General features: G+C 48.4%; 1 protein-coding gene across 1 annotated transcript in view; it reads right to left on the reverse strand.

The window, feature by feature from the left end:
* Positions 1-898: 898 nt before the first annotated feature.
* Positions 899-20,715, reverse strand: part of LOC311516247 (uncharacterized protein) — a 29,930-nt gene continuing 10,113 nt past the window's right edge. The window contains exons 4-20 of the mRNA XM_084620110.1: positions 19,787-19,927; positions 17,821-17,883; positions 16,072-16,192; positions 15,436-15,528; positions 14,095-14,255; positions 13,680-13,765; positions 13,162-13,245; positions 11,372-11,434; positions 11,132-11,209; positions 10,915-11,003; positions 9,977-10,013; positions 7,863-8,011; positions 7,623-7,685; positions 7,155-7,230; positions 6,424-6,508; positions 6,096-6,183; positions 899-3,112 (exon numbers count right to left, since the gene is read on the reverse strand). Of these exons, the coding sequence (XP_084476236.1) occupies positions 3,002-3,112; positions 6,096-6,183; positions 6,424-6,508; positions 7,155-7,230; positions 7,623-7,685; positions 7,863-8,011; positions 9,977-10,013; positions 10,915-11,003; positions 11,132-11,209; positions 11,372-11,434; positions 13,162-13,245; positions 13,680-13,765; positions 14,095-14,255; positions 15,436-15,528; positions 16,072-16,192; positions 17,821-17,883; positions 19,787-19,927 (1,588 nt within the window). The 3' untranslated portion in view covers positions 899-3,001. The remainder of the gene's footprint in view (positions 3,113-6,095; positions 6,184-6,423; positions 6,509-7,154; positions 7,231-7,622; positions 7,686-7,862; positions 8,012-9,976; positions 10,014-10,914; positions 11,004-11,131; positions 11,210-11,371; positions 11,435-13,161; positions 13,246-13,679; positions 13,766-14,094; positions 14,256-15,435; positions 15,529-16,071; positions 16,193-17,820; positions 17,884-19,786; positions 19,928-20,715) is intronic.

Genomic DNA, 20,715 nt, shown 5'->3' on the forward strand with positions numbered 1-20,715 from the left:
TAAATAGCCTTCAATCAATCTGCTAAATTCAAGAGATTTTTCTTACTTTGCCTATCTAAATTACAGTTCTCATCACTGGAAGTATTTTTTTAATCAGTGTGTGTGTGTTGGTGAAATTGAGATTTACCAATAAGTCTAATTTCCCAAGGCTAGCTAGAGCACTCCTCTGGGACATGGGAGGCCCAAGTTCCTGTTCCTGCCCACCTACTATATCAGGCCGTGCAGTCAAGCTGGGGGGGTAATACCTGGTTTGAGGAGCCTCCTGGGGCTCTGATGCCCAGATTGAGGAAGCTGTGCACAGATTTTTAGATGCCAGGGGAATTTGGGCACTGATAAGGTTAGGAGGTAGCTGAGTGAGGCTTTTGAGGATCTAAATTTTGGATTTTAAGTACTTAAAGTGGCAGTTAAGCATCTAAATCACTCTGTGAATCTAGCCCTCAGTCAGTGGCCACTTGCAAAGGCTCCTGTGCTTCATTTTCTTCTAGAGGCTGAAGTAGGGTGACCAGACAGCGAGTGTGAAAAATTGGGACAGCATTGAGGGGTGGGGAGGGGAATAGGAGCCCCTCCACATCAACGGGTTTGATTTTTCCTCTTCAGAGCAGAAGAGGAGTTCCCCTGGTTTAGAGAATGGGCCAAACTCAAACCAGGTCTTGAACTCCAATGGCACTGGAGTGGACTTGAAGCAGTTTAGGTCCCATCTGCCCCACAGGTGCTGCTGGCAGTTTATAATATGCTTTTAGAAGGTTCCCATCACTGGGGTCTTAGGACATTCTTTACATGAATTTGAATTAGAGCAAATATGTTTCCAACACCCCCCACCCCTTTTCACAGCAACCTCTTGAGGTTACATCTGCCACCACTGCAACTAGGGAGCCTCAGTCAGCTACAAAAAGCAGAGTTAAAAGAACAAACTTGTTTATTTGAGTGAAAATAAATCATCCACAACCATCCCAATGCAGGACATTCTGGTAAAGTCTCCTCGTGCCTTTAGGCAATACACACACACTTGCTGCCCCTCCACAGAAATGTACCAAACTAGAATTAAAGTTACAGTAGGGAAAGTACTCATCGATCAGTGATAAGGCAGTTGCTCTTCAGCAGAAGATACCAGAGCCTAGTTCTCATTGCTTAGCTAGGTAGTTACAGTAAAGAGGAACTGAAAAACAGTCAGAGACCCAACGCTGTTTCACTATCTCAAACTGCCCATGATGCTAGCAATTAGCAGTGACTGCTGCTGTTTCCCAGCAGGAACTGAAGACAGATGAGACAATAGGGTCCAGTGTGGTGCTTTTCCATTTGAATACCATGAAACCCACAGTCTTAATCCTTTTGAAGATGAAAATGGATTGAGGGTTTTTGGTTTTTTTTTAAACAAAACTTCCCTGGGCTAATTGCAGTGAAAGCTCCACCTTTCCTAGTCAGGGGAATGGGAGCATGGCTCTTATCCTACTCTGGCACAGCAGCAGCTTCTGCAAACAATTTTACATTTCAAACCTTCTGGAAGTGAGGGTGTAGCAGGAAGAATATATTGAACGAATCCAGGAGTTTCCCTCTATTAAGTGCATCTGTGGCCAGTGTTAGGGAAGAGGGTACATAAAGAGCCTGGTCTCTTTAGTCTCTCAGCTGGAAGCCCTACCACCTACTCAGATTTAGTGCTAGGCCTTTTCTTGCTCTGATAAAGTGACTGAGCTGAATGCACTAGTGCAGGAATGGGCAGGCACAAGCCTCAAGCGATCCCAGGGGGTAGAGGAGGTAGGCACCGATGAGAGATTAAAGGCAGGTGGTTTTCCTATAGGCTGTGGTCAATGGCCAGGACTGGCCTTAGGGCCTAGCTCCTTCATGGAAACAAGAACAATGACTGAATGTGGTAAACAGGGTTCACTTTGTGTGCTTTTTTGATGCATGACAGGGTGGACCAGTAAAAATCCTTCCTAGACAGGGACAGCTGCCATCTCCTTGTTCCAGAGTTTAGTTCCCCTTACAGTGCTTTGACTGCTCCTCTTTAGCGAGTGTCTTAGCAGGAGGCGCTGGCTGTTAGGTCACAAGGGCTGGGTAGTTCTATCCCTTCTCTTACCTACTGCTGTGCTGCAGTTAGACGTGCTTGTTGGGCTTCTGCAGTTCTGTGCACCCCAACCTCAGGCTCTAGGAAGGGCTTAGTTCCTAACATTGTCCAGTTTCCCAGGGAAAACCCACACTAACAATGAATGCCAAGTTATGCTGCCAGCAGAGACGGCAAAGCAGGAGAAATCTAAAAGCAGCTTTAAAAGACTTCACTTTCCTATGTTCCTGCAGAGTTGTGTTTAGTTTCTTTAGTTATCACATACACTGCAAGAGAGACTGGTCCTATGACGACACTTCATATGCACCACCTATTTGCTCCAGGAGCAGACAGATCCTATTAAATTATCCTGAGTGTAAAAACTCTCCTGCTGCAGTGGGGATACTGCCTCCCCCACCCAAAGATCGCCCCCTGCTCAAACAAAACAGAAAACACAACACGCAGGAAAGTGCAGTGTTTCATTCCCCCTTTCTATAGTGTAACTAGGGCAAAAGGATTTACTCAAGGACCATGGGCTGCACTGGGCCAGGGATGTTCTCCCACCTCCCATGGAAGGCTGTGGAAGCTGAGTACCCATCGCTGATTTTTACTAGTGCAGCCCATATGGAGGAGGTCATGCTGAGCGTGTCCCTGGCTGGTCCTATCCATGTAACACCTCAAACCTAACTACAAAAATAAATGGGCTTTTCTGCACCCATCCATTAGCCCCATGTCCATATATAGACTGGTATCCTCTTACAGCCCCTGCACCTGAGGGCAGCATTAACCCTGGCTGGGAATAAATATCATCCTAGAACAAACTACTATTCCACTACGTAAACAGCCCTGCTTCTGCCACCGCCCCACGTTGAGATCAACATAAAAAGCAGCCACTCCGTTCCCCAGTAACACTCAGTCGGATCAGACCAGAACAATCATAGCATCTCCTTTCTGAGGCTCCCATCATGCAAGGATGTCGTAATAAATGGCCGGCTTCCTGGTCATGTCACGGAACTGCTCCAGCTTCAGGCCAACCCGGAAAAGAACGGCCTCGTCCCACCACTTTGCCATGACCTGCGAGTGGAAGAGACAGTCACCGTCACCCGCAGGGCTTTAGAGCACTGCTTGGTAAGAAAGCTCGAGGGGTGGCTTCACCAGCAGGAATAGCACAGACACAATGAATAATCTTGTAACCCTCTCAGCAACGGGGTCAGGATCCTGCTGAAGCCACCCTCTGGAATCTAGCTAGCACCCAGCTGAATGACACCTGGGAATCACAGGTCCCAACACTGAAAGGTTACCACCACCAGGGACATGTGGGGAGAAAAATGGGAGCTTTCTAGAGGGACAGGCTGAAACAGACAGAGGATGCCCTCTCCTGGGAGATGACTGGCTTCCTAATAAACTGGGTGGTCCCTGGAGGAAAGTAGGCTTGTGGCTGCTGGGAGCAGGGCTGGCCCTAGGTGTTGCAGTTGTCTGCTGGAAGTAACAATTACAGGGCCCCATCCAGCTCTTTCCCAAAGACTGTCCCTTCCTGTAGCCCCTGTTTCTGTGCACCATGATGCCTTCCTAGTTGTCCCCGTGCTTCTGACCTCCCTTGGGATGCAGGAATTCCCACACCCCCTTGTGTGTGAGGCTCTGAAGCCCGAGGACCTTTTACATGAATGGCTCAGGAGGTGGATTTGCTGAGTAGGGGAAGGCAGGTCAGGAACTCAGCCTGTGCCCGAGTCAGATGGGACTGTGACTGGGGAACTAGGGATGATGCTCCGGCTGGCGGGTCAGGTGTGTGCTTCTGGTGCGAGGCCTCTGAAAGAGCGAGACCCTATGGATGGGAAATAGGGTCAGGTAGGAACTCCTTGTAGCTAGTCTTGCCTGGGCGCTGCCAACCCCATACCAGGAACCACCCCTCTCTCTGGCCTGTCCTCCATGTGCCTGCCCATCCTCAGAACAGAAGCAGAATGGAAGCACCTTCACAATGCAGCTGGGGCCACTGGCATGGGGTTCAGAGAGGCTGGACAGGAATAGGTGTAGATGGGCAAGGAGCCAAAGAACAGTGGGGGATGGAAGCAATTTAGCGGGAGGAAGCACTAAGTACTGCAACATGAAGAACCACCACAAGGCACAAGCCTCCTGTTAACATGGGGCAGGGATTAGACTGCAGTCCTGGCTGAGAACCCCAGCTGGTGCTGCCACCTTACCAGGCTAAAAGGCGCCAAATACCAGCTAGTCTACACCATCTGCAGCCCACGGCACATCCTCCCACCGCTGCCTCGGAATGGCTCCCCACTTGATTCCAAATCCTAGCTTCCTCCTCCTCCTCTCGCAAGCAATGTGATGGGTTCTCTCGGTTTTCTTTTGGGGTGGGGAGGGCCAGCAGGGGACCTGTAGTCACAGACAACCAGCCAGCCAAAGCAGCAGGCTGCAGTTGACTGCGATGAGGCTAGAGTCTCCAGCAGTTTCTTGTTTTGAGCAGCATGAGTTGCAAAGATGCTAGATGGTCTGAAGACACCCATGCTAATGCCAAGGGACACTGTTCCCACTGGTTTCAGGAGCCCTCCAGCACGTCAGCCAGCTCTTTGGGGCAGGGACCATCTGTTTGGTGTTTGTACAGCATCCAGCACAGTGGAGTCCTGGTTCCTGACAGGGGCTCCTAGGTGCTACCCCAGTACGAATAATAGCACAGTGTAATTCCAGTTATCCAAATTCCCTTGATCCCAAAATTCCTGCTTACCTGAACGTGCAGGGTGACCCCAGCTAGCCCTATGTTACTTAACAGCATTTCTGTTTCTCCCAACACCTGGTTATCTGCAAGTTTGGGATGTCCCCCAGGCCATTCAGAGGAACAGGCGTGTACTGTAAATAATATGCAGAGCTGCCCCCTGCTCTGCTGAGGCAAATCCCTATTGTGCAGATTGGAATGGGGAAGCAGACCCTGTACAGCTTCATGCCTAGACTAAAAGTTTATGTTCGCTCACAACCATCTCTGCTCCCTCCTGTCACGGTCTTTTCCTCCTCGCTCCACCCAAGACAACAGAAATAGAATCCACAGCAGGACTCCTGGGAGCATGGCCACAAATCCATCTAGCAAAGGTACTTATGTGGCCCCCACCACTGTAGTACCTGAGCACCTCACCTTCTGTAATGTATTTATCCTCCCGACACCCCTGGGAGCTAGGGCAGTGCTATTAACGCCATCGTCACAGATGGGGACCCGAGGCATTGAGAGGCTAAGGGACCTGGCCAAGGTCACATGGGAAGTCTGTGGCACAGCAGGGAATTAAACTTTGGTCTCCCAAGTCCTAGGCTAGAGCCCTAATTAGTGGGCCATCCTTCCTTGTCAGATTTTAGAAGCGTACCCCTATATATCCCCCAGACACCCGTCGCTCATTTCAGTGGGGAAGGTGCTAGAACAGTCGTCCCCAAACTGTGGGGTGACAGGAACGTTCGGGGGGGCCATGTGGTAGGGCCCAGGCCAACCTCCATGGTAGTGGTGAAGGAGCACCCCCCCCCCCCCCAACCCAGCTCTGCTCCCAGCCCAGCTCTGCCCTCACTCTCTCTGCCCCCAGGCCAGCTCCTCCCCCATCCCCGCCTTCAGCCCAAGCTCCTCTGCTGAGTGGACTGCACAGTAAAGGAGTGAGAGCGTGGACACATCCATTACTGGTAAGGGGGGAGCATGACAGGAAAAGTTGGGGCACCTCACTGCGCTAGAGACAAATAAAGGGCGCAGCGAAGGTGGAAACAAGAGAGCAAAGGGAGAGGAAGCAACAGGAATGGGAGAGGGACAGACCCCAGGAGAACAATCGAGGAGGACATGGGGAAGTGAAGGGGGATCCAGTGTTTTCCGCTGGCCCCTAGGCTCACACTCTCCTGATGACCCAGAATACATAGTTCTGTATTAGGTCTATTGACAAGAGCAGAAGCTTAGACTTTTAGGCACCAAATTCCACCCACTTTATAAGCTGGCTATAGGGACCCAGCACTAGACACCTGTCTACCTGCAGAGTAGTGTGGTCTGGGCAGTTCTCATACTAGCATTAGCAAGGGGATAAGTGTTTACCTGAAAGCTGATGGGAAGCCCAGTGGCAGTGTACCCGACTGGCACCACCAGACCCGGGATGCCTGTAAAGTTTCCAAGCTGCATGTATCTGCAAGAGAGTGAGGAAAAGTCACCTGCACGCTCACTGTTGGACTGCAGTGAAGTCATTTCTATGTGAAGAGGCAGAAACTGGAGCAGCTGCGATCTCTCTTGCTCGACAGCCAGTGCTCCTGTAGCCACTGCAGGTGGCAAAGGCAGGGACGGAGCAGCTGTGAGCTTCCCCAGCATTCTCCATACAGCCTGGCCACAAACACATTTTACTGCCCAGCGCAAACAGCAGAGTTCTCACCTCATGGTCCGAAGTGTCGTTAGAACGTCATTGTTCCCAGTCAAGAGGTCAGCGTCGTGGATTCTTGGGGCAGTGCAAGCGGTGGCTGCATGAGAGAAACAGGCAACCAACAATCACCATCTCCTGCAGGCACAGTTCAGCCCCCTTGTGCCTCCCTTAAGGCACACGTTTGCTCTACCTCATCCCTGGAGTCAAGCCAAGTTCTTTTTGGTTTGTGCATCATCAGGAACAACTTTCCAACTAGAAAAGGAGTTTCTTGATGATGCACAACAGAGAATAGGTTTCAGAGTAGCAGCCGTGTTAGTCTGTATTCGCAAAAAGGAGGACTTGTGGCACCTTGGAGACTAACCAATTTGAGCATAAGCTTTCGTGAGCTACAGCTCCCTTCATTGATTCCTACTCCCTCCCTTGTAACCCTGCAGAGCCAGCACAGCTCAGTTAACAGGAGTGTTACAATTCTTATTTTAGTCAGCAAAATGAGAAGTTCTGACTGTGAAACATACAGGGAGCAGGTCTGCAAAGCAATTTTAAAGTCACATTTCCTTAGAGCTGGGGCAGAGCAAAGTAAGAATGTTTGACTCACGGTAGGTATAAAAGGTATACTTTTGCAAGTTCACATGGATTAAACATTAACCCTGGAAGCCAAGTGCATCAAACATATGTGCACATTTATGCCAAGAGTCTCACTCCAGGCCACAGTAAATCCCATGCCCAGCCCACAGAGCAGATACCCGGGGTGAGGATACAGTTCACGTTGGCGAAGATCTCTCGCAGAAAGCTCATGCTCCGAGTCCTCTGCCGATTTGCCTGCAAAGAGAAGGAGCTAGTATCAGTGCAAAGGTGGGATGTACCAAGGCGGCACCAATTTACAGAATGTACAGAGTCCTCTAGCAGTGCCTATCTCTGTCACCGGGGGTCACAGCCTCCTTCCCTGATAAAGAGCCAGCACCACCACAGACTCACTGATCGGACCCTATGCAAGAGGATGAGACCAAATGACTCCTCCCCATCTGGGCCCCTCTAAGCTTACGTCGGTTCTCATGCAGAGGACAGCACTGCTGGGTAACGTCTCTCCATGGCTCTCTACCTGGGTGCAGAGAGCTCCCAAGTGGGCTGTCTCCTCTACACCACCTCACCAGGCTGGGAGAAGCCTTCTTCTTTGCCTGCCTTCTCCCCCTCTTCCACAGCATGCTCCTCACCTTAATATAATCCAGAGCTGTGAACTGGGAAGCCAGAGCAAGGTTGAGCCGAGTCTCCAGATTCTGAAACACAAAGGAACTGTGGGTGAAGGCTGTGCACTCCAGCTGGTTTCCACTCCCATGCAGGGCAAAGGCTGAGAAAGCCCCAGATCCCACACACCATGAGCCCATCCATTCATGTGTAGTAGTGACTGACGCGGCTTGATACAAGTAAGGCTGATGCTAACATCTGCCGCTTACCATTTGCTGGAAGTGGGCGTTGAAGTCAGGCTGCAGGTAATCCCTCATCTCGCTGAGAATGCAGATCACATGTGCCACCCGCACCTCCTCCATCTCCGACAGGGGCACATCCACCACGGAGGCACCTAAAGCCTGCAGGTGCTCTACAGCTGAGCACGAAGCAGGAGGAGCAAAAGGAATGCACTATTCCTCATGTTCAGAAGGCTACAGTGAGATGGCCGAGATTTAATCTCACATGACAAGAGGCTCTTTGCTCATATGATCACACAGTGCATGGGCAATAACACACCTGGCTGCATCTAGTTACAGGAAAAAACTGCAGGCCTTTTGTCCACTAGATCACAGCTACCCACGTGACAGAGCGGGCCCAGGGGTGAGGACTCAAGGGTCTGCTCTCAACTCTGCCACTGGCTTACTACATCGTGGGTAAGTTGCTTGCAGCTCAGTTACACAGTCTGTAAAAAGGACATCATAACGCTTCCCTGACTTTGCAAAGTGCTTCCAGATCTGCTGGGATGAATAATGCTAGACTAGTGTGAGGTTGCTATCAATGTTACTAGTCGGAGGCTCTCATCCAAAGAGCATTCAGAAAGGACAACGTGAAATTGAAGTCAAAGACTAAATCAACACGATGCTGCAAATTGAGTGGGCACTAAGTGGTTGCATGTATGTTGGTTACAGACACAGAAAGAGGAGTTGGGACTCATGAACCCTGTCCCTGACTGCTGCAGCCTCGCTACAGGAGCGTGACAATTCACTCAAGCTATCTGAGCCTCAATTTTGCCATCTGTAAAATGAGGATAAGGCAGTTTACCCGCCTCACTGGCATGCACACATTTCAAATATGAATTGGTGTTTGTACAATGCTATACAAGAGCTGAATATTATTAAAACATCTGACCTGCTTTCCAACCTGTAGTAATGTAGGTGGAGTTTGAGTCCCTCATGCATTCAGACCACCTCACAGTGTGCATTTTAATTAATATACTGACAATTTGCCCCAATGTATGACAGCAAAAGACATCTCGAGGCTACACACAAGGGAGCAGGCTTAAATCTGCTGTGGGAAACAGCTCTGAATTTCCTCATTTCTAGGTAGCTAAAACTCAATCTTGATGCTGCATTTAATTAAGCAAAAATTCTTTGGTATTTTGAAGGAGTCTGTCATCTTGGCATCCAAGTATTGAATGCCGGTTATGAGGCAGAGGGGGGTCCTGAGGACTGCAAGGGACAATCTGAATTCAAAATTTACAGGGAGACACTGCAATAGTATTTATATATACAGTCACAATAGGAGTTGGAAATAGACAGGATAAATGCACTCAGGACAACAACAAAAACTCCGGAGGAGTTGGTCAGCAGCTAAACTCTGATGTGTGGATGACATATATTACACAGGCCATGGTGAGGTGTCTCCTCCACTACTGACAAGGTCCATCCTTGCTTAGTTTACAAGATTTGAGAAGTCCCCCTCCCCGCCCCCCAAGATACTATCCCTGCAGCACAGCTGATTTGGCTGTAGTCTAGGAAGTCCCAAATAGTGGGCTGACAGGAGCAGGACTCACAACCACATCTCCCACGCAACAAAGCACTAACACTAGGCTAGCAGACCATGCAAACCTAGAAGGGCTTTCAGAAGACAAGTCTATACGATTATATTGTAAATATGGTGGCGCATATGCTGGGTTATCCAACAGCAAAGGAACAAGCAGCCTAGAAGGCCAGCTTCAATGGTGGGGGAGTGGGCAAGGCTTCCATTTGAACTAAAATAAGCCCAAACCTACTTAGCTTTAAAACTCCAGCAAGATCAAGGTTATTCAGGGCACCATGGCCACTACAGCCAGCCAGCGGGAGCTAGGTTAGCCAAGGTTACAATTCCAAAACTCAAACGTGAGCTACACGAACAGAAGTACCCCTCAAGTGAGAGACAAGAGAACACGATACAGTTTGAGTGATGGTCAGCTGCCCCCAACAGACAACACATTTATCCTCCAAACTAACAAGGCTGCAGGCTGCCACAGGTTGGAGCCTCCGGGGCCTTTCTATCCTTTACTGCAGCTTTTTATGGGGACATGGGGGAGCAGCGATCAGAAATGGAGAAACATTTGCTCTACCTTTTTGGCAGACTTTCAAAATTTCTGCATCACAAGCCTGAAAGACAAGACAGAAAAAAAATCAACCAACCAACCAAAGGCCTTTATCAATTGTCATCCCCTCCTCCCCCTGGCTGAACCCAACACCAGCCTCCCCACCATCCTGAGCACTAAATTAAGGCCACATGCTCCTCTCCTCCTTGAAACACAGTCTTGGGCATAAATCCAACACATCCCACGCCACGGCTATTTTGAGGGCCCCAGCTCCAAGACCACACAGCCCTGCATTTGCTGCTCTGGAGGAGTGGGAGGAAAATAGAGCCATGGCACAGCTAATGCAGCACATGAACCCTTCCTTGCAGCATCAAGCCCAGTATACAGCCCCCCTCCGTCTGGCTTGGGTGGAAGGAACGTGACCTCAGCAGTCTTCTGGAGACAGGCAGTGGGCGCAGGGTAAAGATGGCTGGAAAACGGAATTTCCATCCTGTGAGAAATCCCCATATTTCAAGGCTTGTTTTTGTCCCGAATTGGGGTGAAAAGCTGAAATACTGAAGTTTTTCACCGAATGAAGCGTTCTCACAAATGTCAATTCAGAAGCATAATGCAAACGGAAATGCTTCCTTTCCTAATGTTGATATTTCCATTTCTGCCATGGTATTTTAAGCTAAAAACTGTTTAAAAAAAAAAATGTTGCCATTCAAAATGCTGCTTCAGTGAAGTACAAAGTTTCATCCTAATCAGTGTTTTCTTCTGGAAAATTTCAATTTCAGTGGAACCGTGTTTTCCCTCAAAAAAGATTTTCGTTGTGAAGTTTCTGACCAGGTTGTAGTGCTAAGGGCAGCAAGGAGAAAGACCTCGGCAATCAATCCTTAGCTGGCAGGCTAGGGGAGGGGATGGCTGAATTGAAGGAGCTCCAACAGCTGACACAGTGCACCATAAAGAAAACAAACAACAGGCACCTTAAAAAACGTCCAGTTCACTCCCAGTTTTAAGCCCTTGAGGTCAGGGGTGAGGATTTCAGACAGGGATGGTTTTGGCTGCTGTAGTCCTGCAAGGGACAAACAAGAAGATCCCGTCAGGCAGGGACCTACCCACAGCAAGATATCTAACAGGTCATTAGCATGGGGGAGGCAGGCAGGGAGAAGGGGGATAATGGAGAGACATAGGCTCACTCACCATATGGGTACAGTGGATCTGGCTCAGCTAGGATGCTGAACGCAATGGCTGCATCGGTCACTGACGTACAAATGGGGCCTGTCCAGAATAAATGAAATGGTTACAAACATGACAAGAGGTGAGCAGGACACACCCACTCCCAGTGACACGCACTCTCATGCGGGGGCTTGCAACTGCTGTGGGTCTTCCCTGTGCTTGCACACGTGTGAAGTCACAGCGGTGGCACGAGAGCCCTCTTACCAAGGCTGACGGTGGAGTAGGAGAGTGGAAGGCAGCCGTGACAACTGATGCGCCCAAATGTACCTTCAAGCAAGACAGACACAGAGGTCAGATGGAGGAACAAACAGTATTAACTGGAGACAGACCAGTGCTGGGCAGCTCGGCAGACCCAGTCTTCCTAAAGTTCCTTGTTTGGGATCTGGGTTTTGGTTCAGGTCCATCTCTAGTATTAACCTAGAAGGGGATGAGACTAAATACCCTCAACCCTCCTCTTCTTGTGTGCCTCGAGTGAGATGGCATCAGTCCCACAGAGCTCTAGACTGGATTTCTTCATCAAGTCAATCAGGTTCAGAACCCTTCACAGAGGAGATTCCAAAGAATGCAAGGGGTGTGTGTTTTGGGGGGCGGGGGGGAAGGGGGGAGGAGACACGACACTAAATCTTTGGCTTAGGATTTGCTTCAGCTAGAAGCTAGCATTGATTACAGCACAAACATTTAAGAGATGGAAGAGACCTACAGTAGGACATTCCATCCTGCCACTCCCAGATGGCCCACAGCAGGGCTGCTTTCCTAAGTCTGGCCTCCAGTCCAATTTTCAGTTAGGGAAGAGTTTACTTTAGGGGAGGGACCAGTAGCGCATGTGCTCAGGGGGAAGTAGAACTAACATTTTGGAAACCAAGCTCTAGATCCTTGGGGAGCCTTTACAGAGCAGAAGTGACTAACCCCCACCTTTCTACTAGGAACCAAGATCCTTCTGCAAATACGCACGTGCTTAACTTTGAGCACATACGCAGTCCCACTGAGGTCAACAGGACTACTCATGCACGTGCTTAACTTTATTTGCCAGTAACACTGCCTTCCTACTTAGCAGTATTCCCTACCCACTTCTGACAAGTTCTGCCATAACCTGCTACACATGCCCCCTGCCCCACCTGAGAAAGGAGTACAAGTTCACTTGGGTATACTAATCCAGTGGTAACTGGTGCCCTAACTTGAGATACAGGGCTGGGGTGACCACCTTATTCAAAACTACAGAATTCCTAGGTTGGGAAAGATTTATTTACAGGCTGTAAATCAATCCTGGGTATTTGCAGAAGATCTCCAACAGAGGTAGATGGATTTACAACTTGGTGATTCTCTGCCCCCTTAGTTCTCTCCTCCCTGGAGTAGTACAGGAAAGAAGGGGCAAATTCAATGCTTGCGGAGGGAGACAACTTTCATGGTGTACATTCCAAACCCTTAACAGGATGGGGCCCAGCAATGTCATGTCAGAGATGCCTCTGGACCCTGAACCCAGAGCTTGTGGGGCTCATGCTGTGGCTTCCTTCCCTTCTAACCCCTTCCCCTCCAAAAAAACCAAGTCCCCACTCTCCAGCTCAGAATGACATCTACTTATTCCTGCTCCTTCAGCCAGGCCAAGTCACTGTGCCGGGGCTAGCAGACAAGAGGGGCTAGAGTACAGAGTGACCCAATTGTCATTTGGACTCATGGAGACGTTTACTGCCTAGCTGGTATATCCCCGTTTGGCTGCAAATGATTATTTTCATTTTAATTAAAATCCGTAAGATGCATGGTCACACAAGCTCTAAGTTTCTGAACAACAATTTAAAGTCACAAGTGAAATACAAGAGATCTCAGAAGTCAAATCCTTGTCACAGTTCGTTACAGCCACAAGCTGAAATAGCCCTATCATCCCAACCCTGCAGAGGGCTGGGGAACAGTTTCATGCTCAGGAGGGTATTGGCCTTTGTGTGTGCTCCCACCATCCCCAAGGAAATGCAGGATCCCCAGCCAAGTAAAGGGGGCAATACCTTTCAGCCCCACGACACCGCAGAAAGAAGCGGGAATCCTCACAGAGCCGCCTCCGTCAGTGCCAAGAGCCAATGGGCAAAGACCTACAGAGAAATGTGTCTTTGCATGGGACCATAAAGACTGTATACAGCCCTTCCCACACCATTTTCCCAGCATCTTTAACAGGAAAGAGAGGGCATATGGTACATCTGAAGCGCCCATCTCTACGAAGGGCAATACCCACTGACTTCCAAATCCCCTTACAGAGGCCCAACCACAAACCAGCAGCTTCTACACCAGACAAAGCACTGCATGGAAAGCCTATTTCCTCCAGCTGGCTTTTCGTGCTCCCAGGCCCCTCCCCTTGGATTCTGCCATCTTCTGTTCTCTGCCCGGCTCCTAAAACATCCCTGATGCATCTATCACAGGCCTCTTTCCACCCACCCACCAAACTTCTGCCACATCCCAGAATCTTCCCCAAAGGCTCCAGCAACTTCTGAAGCGGCCCTTTCCGCCGGCTGGGTTCAGTACATCTCACCTGCCGCCACAGCAGCAGCTGAGCCGCTGGAGCTTCCACCAGTGAAATGCCAGGGGTTGTATGGGTTCCTAGTGGTACCATGGAATCTGAAGGAGATAAAAGGACAGCGTAGACTCTCAAAAAGGTTGGACACACCTTAGGGCAGGGGAGGAACCAAAATCACGTTTCAGAAGAAGCCTAGCTTCCCCCGCACCAGGCACATTGCGCTACTCTCTAGGCATCCCGCTGCCTCGATTCAGACCCCCTCGACCCGCCAGGCACTCAAACCTTCACACGGCTAAGATGCTCTCCTTGCCACTGTGCAGGTGAGATGTGAGAATGTTCAACAGCTGAGTTACATGACTGAGGGGTTTTTAAATTTACCTGAATGACCAAAAAAAGGAGGGATGGGGGAGTGTGCGTGTGACTTGTTTACCTGTTGGGGTTACAGCCAGTGGTTCCAGTCCCTAGTTCATGCATGTTTGAGACCCCAATAATGATCGCTCCAGCCTCCCGCAGCTTCCTGGTCACTGTAGCATCTTCAGTCTCTGGCTCTGTCCCAAGGTATGCTGTTCCCGCTCGGTGGTGGTAAGGCACCTTAGTAAGAAACAGAAGAGTGCATTAGGTGTACTGAACACATAAGATCCAGCAACTTCTTCTCCCAACAGCAGAACAGAACTCTCTAAGGAATCAGTGCCGATCTAGCCCAGATGCTCAAGGCATTATGATGAAATCTGAGCTGGGCAAGTACCATGGCTGCTTTTAGCCTTACCGCTAGGCAGGGTACTGCCTTCCTTGTGCTGGGGCTCTCTCTGGGGGCTACCTGAAATCAGAAAACCTAAAATCGAACAGTTACTATTTCCCTAACTGCTCTGTACAGGCGCTAGTTAGATATCAGGCTGGGGAGAGTACTAACACTATGTAGACAGTCAGGTAACAGTGACCCAATTTTGAATAAGGCTTGGAAATCTTTGGGTGGAGAGCGCTATAGAAGAATCAATGATAATTCCAACCTGCTGGCCAGATGGCAAACGATGGCTCTGCCTGGGCTCACACTGTGAAGCCAGGAACCTGCCAGTTTCCAGAGCCCTGGCTCCCACTGGGGCTGGCAGACGCCCCATCAGAGCTGTGGAGCTTGGAACACCAGCAGGTTTCCAATGGAAACATACTTGTGTTTGGCAAAACATTTTGCTTCAGTGAACTAGCATTTTCCAACGAACTCAAGTCCTAACTCCACCCCCCGCCCCCCCGCAATGTTAAGACTCCAATTGCCAGAGTCTGGCCAATGCTGAGAACTTTTGGAAATCCCATCCTCCAACTCTAGGATTAAGTTTACTGACTTTCTGCTTTGTCAGAAGAAGTAGTATCTCTTTTCCTCCTCCAGCCCCCTCCTACCTCCTCCATGCTGTTAGAAGTTACGATTCGAATACCAGATATGGAATATGCTTTTTATATGCTCATATTCCAGGGCTGGTCTTCCTGTTTTAGTCTAGCTACTGTAACTGCAGATTCTACTCTTATTCCCATAAATGCGTATACCTTTTTTCAAATATCTTACCGAGATGTTTGCCTTAACAACAACAACCTGAAGCAGTGAGATACTTTAAAAAAAAAAAAAAAAGTGATTGGCCTGTGTAACACATTTCCTTTTATGCATTTTAAACTGAACTGCTTTTAAGTTCCTTTGAGTGTCCCTCAGCTGGAGGATACACAAGTGCTTATAGCCTTACACAGCATGAGCTGGCCATACAACACTCCAACCATGAGGGAAACTCACAACTTTAATCTCTTCTTTCAAGCAGACTGGGATTCCATCCAGAAGAGAAAGGGGGCATTTATTCCTGTAACGAGTAGTGGAGGCTTCAGCCATCTGGAAAGAGAGAAAGATTTTCTTAACTGGACAATGGGATACGCCTGAGAAGACGGACATGATCAATATTGCAAACTAAATACAACCCAAAGAGATCTCCCCATGATGGGCCCGAGCCCTTCCACCATGGGCGAGAGGGGAGAAGCTACTGATCGATTATGTCTAGGTTCGGAGGTCATGGAGCAAAAGGAGACACAGGGTGGGAAAAATAGTGTGGACACCAAAGAAACACATCCTGGTTTAAGCAACATTCAGTAGGAACTGCAACTGCTGTAATATTAGTCTCCCCCTGGAGTAACTGAAATCGAGTCGTTTATGGCCCTGAGAGGGAGGGACTGAGGAAAACAGGAGAGAAGGGTGAAATATTCACACTTCATTCCAGCAATCACAACCCAGGATCTGAGAACATCTATGCAGCAGATGAGAGCAAGAGCCTTAGTCGCTCATATCCTCTTCTGCAGGGAAAGTGTGCCCATTCAGGTGACCATTGGCTGCTATCACTCTAGGGAGGAGGAAGCCCACTCCCACCAAAGGCAGACATACCTTCTGTATCTGCTCCCGGTCCCACTGCACAATTGCTCGGAGAGGGGGGCTGGATTTCTCACAGTCCTCCAGAGAGGAGATAATATTCTTAGCAACCTGAAAGGGCGTCAACTCCCCAGTCCTATAAAATAGGAGGAGAGTTTAGAGATTGGGATCCTATTACAATTCCCACCAGAGGTGCGGACTTTCTGTGTTCTCAGGTCATGCTCGACACCCACGCTGCCCCAGGCCCCACCCCACCCCTTCCTCCAATCCCCCACCCCGCCCTACTTCTTCCTGCCCCCTTCTGCCCCCCTCCAAACAGCTGATCGCAGCAGGCAGGAGGCACTGGGAGGGGGAGGAGTTGATTGACGGGGCCACTGGTGGGCGGGAGGCGCTGGGGGAGAGGGGGAGGAGCTGATCTGCAGGGCTGCTGGTGGGTGCTGAGCACCCACGGAGTCAGCGCCTGTGATTCCTGGGATGGTTCTCTGCTTTCCAGACATAGCTCTGAAGGAAAGCATCCTCTGGCAGGAAGGTGTTATGCCATCACCCTTTGGGCAGAGAACTGGATAGGGATCAATCAATCAGGAGCTGATCAGTGACACTCCCTAGACAGCTAGTTCTACTGAGCAACATGAAATGCTTCCTTCCCCATGAGAGCTCGTCTCCACAGCACTTCCGGCCCCAGAGAGAGAGACAGGAGCTGGAAACCCTGTCTGAAGCCTGGGAACACAAAGACCAGCAGGAGTGTTGTAGAGGACAGAGCTACAGGCAGAACCATTACACTTTCTCGGCGAAGGGTCCAAGGCAGAGGACCTTGCTTTGGCCAGAGGGTGGGCTGAACTCAAGAGCACAACATGGAAGTCAGCTTTTTGTGCAGGTCTCCTACTGACGATGAAGGCTGCAAACAGCCTCACAACATCACCTTCATGATCAACCCCCAAAAATGAGCCTTCAGAATGTCAATGTACCCTAAGGGGGAAAGGCTGCAGTAACACTTCCAGTAATCCTGGCTCTTAGATACGAGGTTGATGCATACACTTGAGATGCACAGACAGGTTACATGAGGTTAGGGCATGCAAACGCACGCACACACACACACCACAAGCCATGGGGTGGGCCCCACCTTTCCGTTTGTTCTGACGGAATAATTTGTGTTAGCATCAGAGATGGGCCTAAGGCACACAGCTCCTAGAAGTTTGGGAGAGAATTTTGTTCAGGCCAATCTCTGGTCACTGCTCCCTAGAATTGTTTTGACCTTTTTATTCCAGTGACCTCTGGTCTGTTCACACTCACTGGGTGGAACTGTGTCAAATCGGGAGGACAAGCAGCAGGGACAGTAAGTGGAGGTTCTTCAGGATCCTCAAAGGCTCTTCACTGTGGTGACCTTCCATCCACCCGCCCAAAAACAACAAGTGAAACAAGGAATCTTCCCCCACTTTCCTACTTCACTGAGAAGACTACAGATAAGCCAGAGAGCTAGGAACTCAGATGTAGGTCCCCCACATAGAAGCACTTTGAGAGAGTTTGCAATTACTGGAAAGGTGTAAAAACCAATTAGGAAGAGGATTTATTCAGATTAGAGTGAAGAACTAGTAGTGATGGGATGAAGTTAAGAGGAGGTACATGTAGTAGGCCAAATTTTGGGGGAGAAATTCCTAACACAGATCCATTAGGTACAGGGAACCACATCAAGCTATGGAGGGGAAAAGGGAAGACAAGATGCCCTAATATTGTAGGTCTTTCCACCAATCATTTAATCTCACCTACCGGTAGCAGTTCAGATAGTCCTGGATCCCTTTGAAACTGAACCCAGTGTTGGCAGGATGAGACCTGCCAAGAGAGAAATAAAAAAGTGATGGTCAGCCGCCGAAGAACCTTCCTCGAGACTCACAATGCCAACGAGGGTGTGATGAGGTCCTGACCAGGAAAGCTTCAGCTACTACTTCGGATTCCAGTGTAACAACCAGAAAACTTTCTTTGCCAAAATCCAAATGAAATTCAACTAACTGCTTTGGGCCCCTTTGAAAATATCAGCTGAGGTCTTTAGCTGTTAAGAAATCCCTCGCTATATAATGGTACAACGGTCTGATGGTATAACAGTCTGAGTCATGGAATTAAGGGTTTCACATCATTTAGGTACATTTGAATATTTTGCCGTAAGTCTTTTTAAATAAAAAACCTAAATACACTGATAGGCACACATTAGAACTGTCAGCAACTGAAATCCAGAGTTTGTAAGAAGGTTTAAGGAATAACTTGCCACAGAGAAATTACTATTCGTATTATTATTTGCATAGCACGAACAGTATGCTAGGCATGTTGAAGACTATACAAAAACCATGTTCCTTCCCCAAAAAGCTGACACTTAAAACACATCACAAAGAATAATTCAACATGCCATAAGCCTAAAAAGGATCTAATATATTGCTTTCTTTATTTTCTCGTATGGAATATGTTAGAATATCGAGACACACATGTACAAATCAGTTAAAACAGGTTAATTGGTAAGACAGACAAATCTGCATTTGACCAGCGTATGTTCTAAGCAAACATACAACTTTCCTAAGTATGTGGGTGATTAAGGCCTTGCCTTTAAACATGTTACCTAGTAAGCTGGAACTACATGCTGTTAAAAACTGTATCAGAACCTAATGTCGACAAGTTTCAACACCTTTTAAAAAGGCATTTCACTGGTCATAGTCAACACAGCTAACATACTCGGTGCGGGGGAAGGGCAGCAGCCCAGGGTAGAGCTTAGGATTGACTTCTATTCGATACTGGTGAGGCCTCATCTGGAGTACTGTGTCCAGTTTTGGGGTCCGCACTGCAAGAAGGATGTGGAGAAACTGGAGAGAGTCCAGCGAAGGGCAACAGAAATGAGTATGGGTCTGGAACACATGACTTATGAGGAGAGGCTGAGGGAACTGGGATTGTTTAGTCTATGGAAGAGAAGAATGAGGGGGGAGTTGATAGCTGCTTTTAACTACCTGAAAGGTGGATCCAAAGAGGATGGATCTAGACTATTCTCAGTGATAGCAGATGACAGGACAAGGAGTAATGGTCTCAAGTTGCAGTGGCGGAGATTTAGATTGGATATTAGGAAAAACTTTTTCACTAGGAGGGTGGTGAAACACTGGAATGCGTTACCTAGGGAGGTGGTGGAATCCCCTTCCTTAGAAGTTTTTAAGGTCAGGCTTGACAAAGCCCTGGCTGGGATGATTTAGTTGGGATTGGTCCTGCTCTGGGCAGGGGGTTGGACGAGATGGCCTCCAGAGGTCCCTTCCAACTCTGTTATTCTGTGATTCTATGACTATGAGCAGCTAACATGTTTTTAAAGTTGCTATAAATGGTCTAAAAACATTTAAGTACCTAGCACAAACAGTACTTAATTCAAATGCATCTTAAATTCAAAAAAGAGTTTCCCCCCCCCCCCCAGTCTAGACAACGGTTAATGAAGTAAGGGGTGCTTTCGGTATCCGAAGGTGCAGAGATAGCATGGGGAGATATTGAGTAAGGACAAAAACTGGAAAGGAAAGGATGCTGCACATTAGAATTCAGAAAGCAACGATGGGGGGAAAAATTCCTTATGACTGGGGCCACTGTTTAAGACATACAGAAAGTCCCTTTGTTTTGGGAAACCTGATCTTGTCCAGACTACTGACAATGACATAATGACCCAGTACTCCATTAATACATACATACAACCCCCCTACTCCTTGCACATCATGCTGACCTTGTCTCCATCAACTGCTTGAGAATCTCCGATGTGTTTTTAGTCTCAGGCTTTTCCTTTCTTCCCTCAGCAGCAACCTCTGGAATAAACGTGGGGTCTTCATGGATATCAAGATAGTGCATGAGAGTGAAGTTATTCACCCTGTAAGAGAGACAGAGAGTCACTGCTTGAGCATGTAAGCCCCATCCTAACGTTTTCATTCACAAACACTTTGTTAAAAGGAAAATGCTTCTGGAGAGTTCTCCTTTTGAACAATGTGCACTGTTTTGCAGAACTACTAGAAAACAATTCTCTCTCTGTCACCACATTCCTCTGCAGAAGCGGAGCAGAAGGATTACTAGGTTATTCATTAATTTGTACATTCCAAGAAGGGACCACTGTGATCTGACATCCTGTCTAACACAGGCCATAACACTTCCCCAAAATAATTCCTAGAGCAGATCTTTTATATATATATTTTTACGTATCCTCTATAAAGGACAGCACACCACCATGGATTGATGCCCACACAATTCTCTTACTATTGAGAAGGAGGGTCCCAGGAAGAAACCAATGTCATTTAGAAACGAACATCCCCAGTGATCAAAGCCTGCTTCTGCACACATAGTGGAGCACAGTGTGATGACAAAGGAGGTCTTCAATATCTGTGCCTTTCTGCAGCTGGACACATCAACGAAAATTGTCAAAGGAGACATCAGCTTTAACTAGCATTGTAAAGTTCTGCTCACCTGAGAACAGTAAAATTTTTCCTTCTAGGTTGAATAAAATATTTTTCCTTCCAGTGATCACTGTACGAAGACTGAGGCAGATTTTGTGCCTGTCATGAATATTTACTTGCGCAATCTGGCAAAGTCAGGTTAAAGCTGAATGACCACTCAGCCATTTTGTCAAATGGGTTGCAGAGAGCCATACCCTTGCATCCATCTTGT

Source organism: Lepidochelys olivacea (assembly GCF_965140295.1).
Source record: "Lepidochelys olivacea isolate rLepOli2 genome assembly, chromosome: 1".
Lineage (NCBI taxonomy): Eukaryota > Metazoa > Chordata > Testudines > Cheloniidae > Lepidochelys > Lepidochelys olivacea.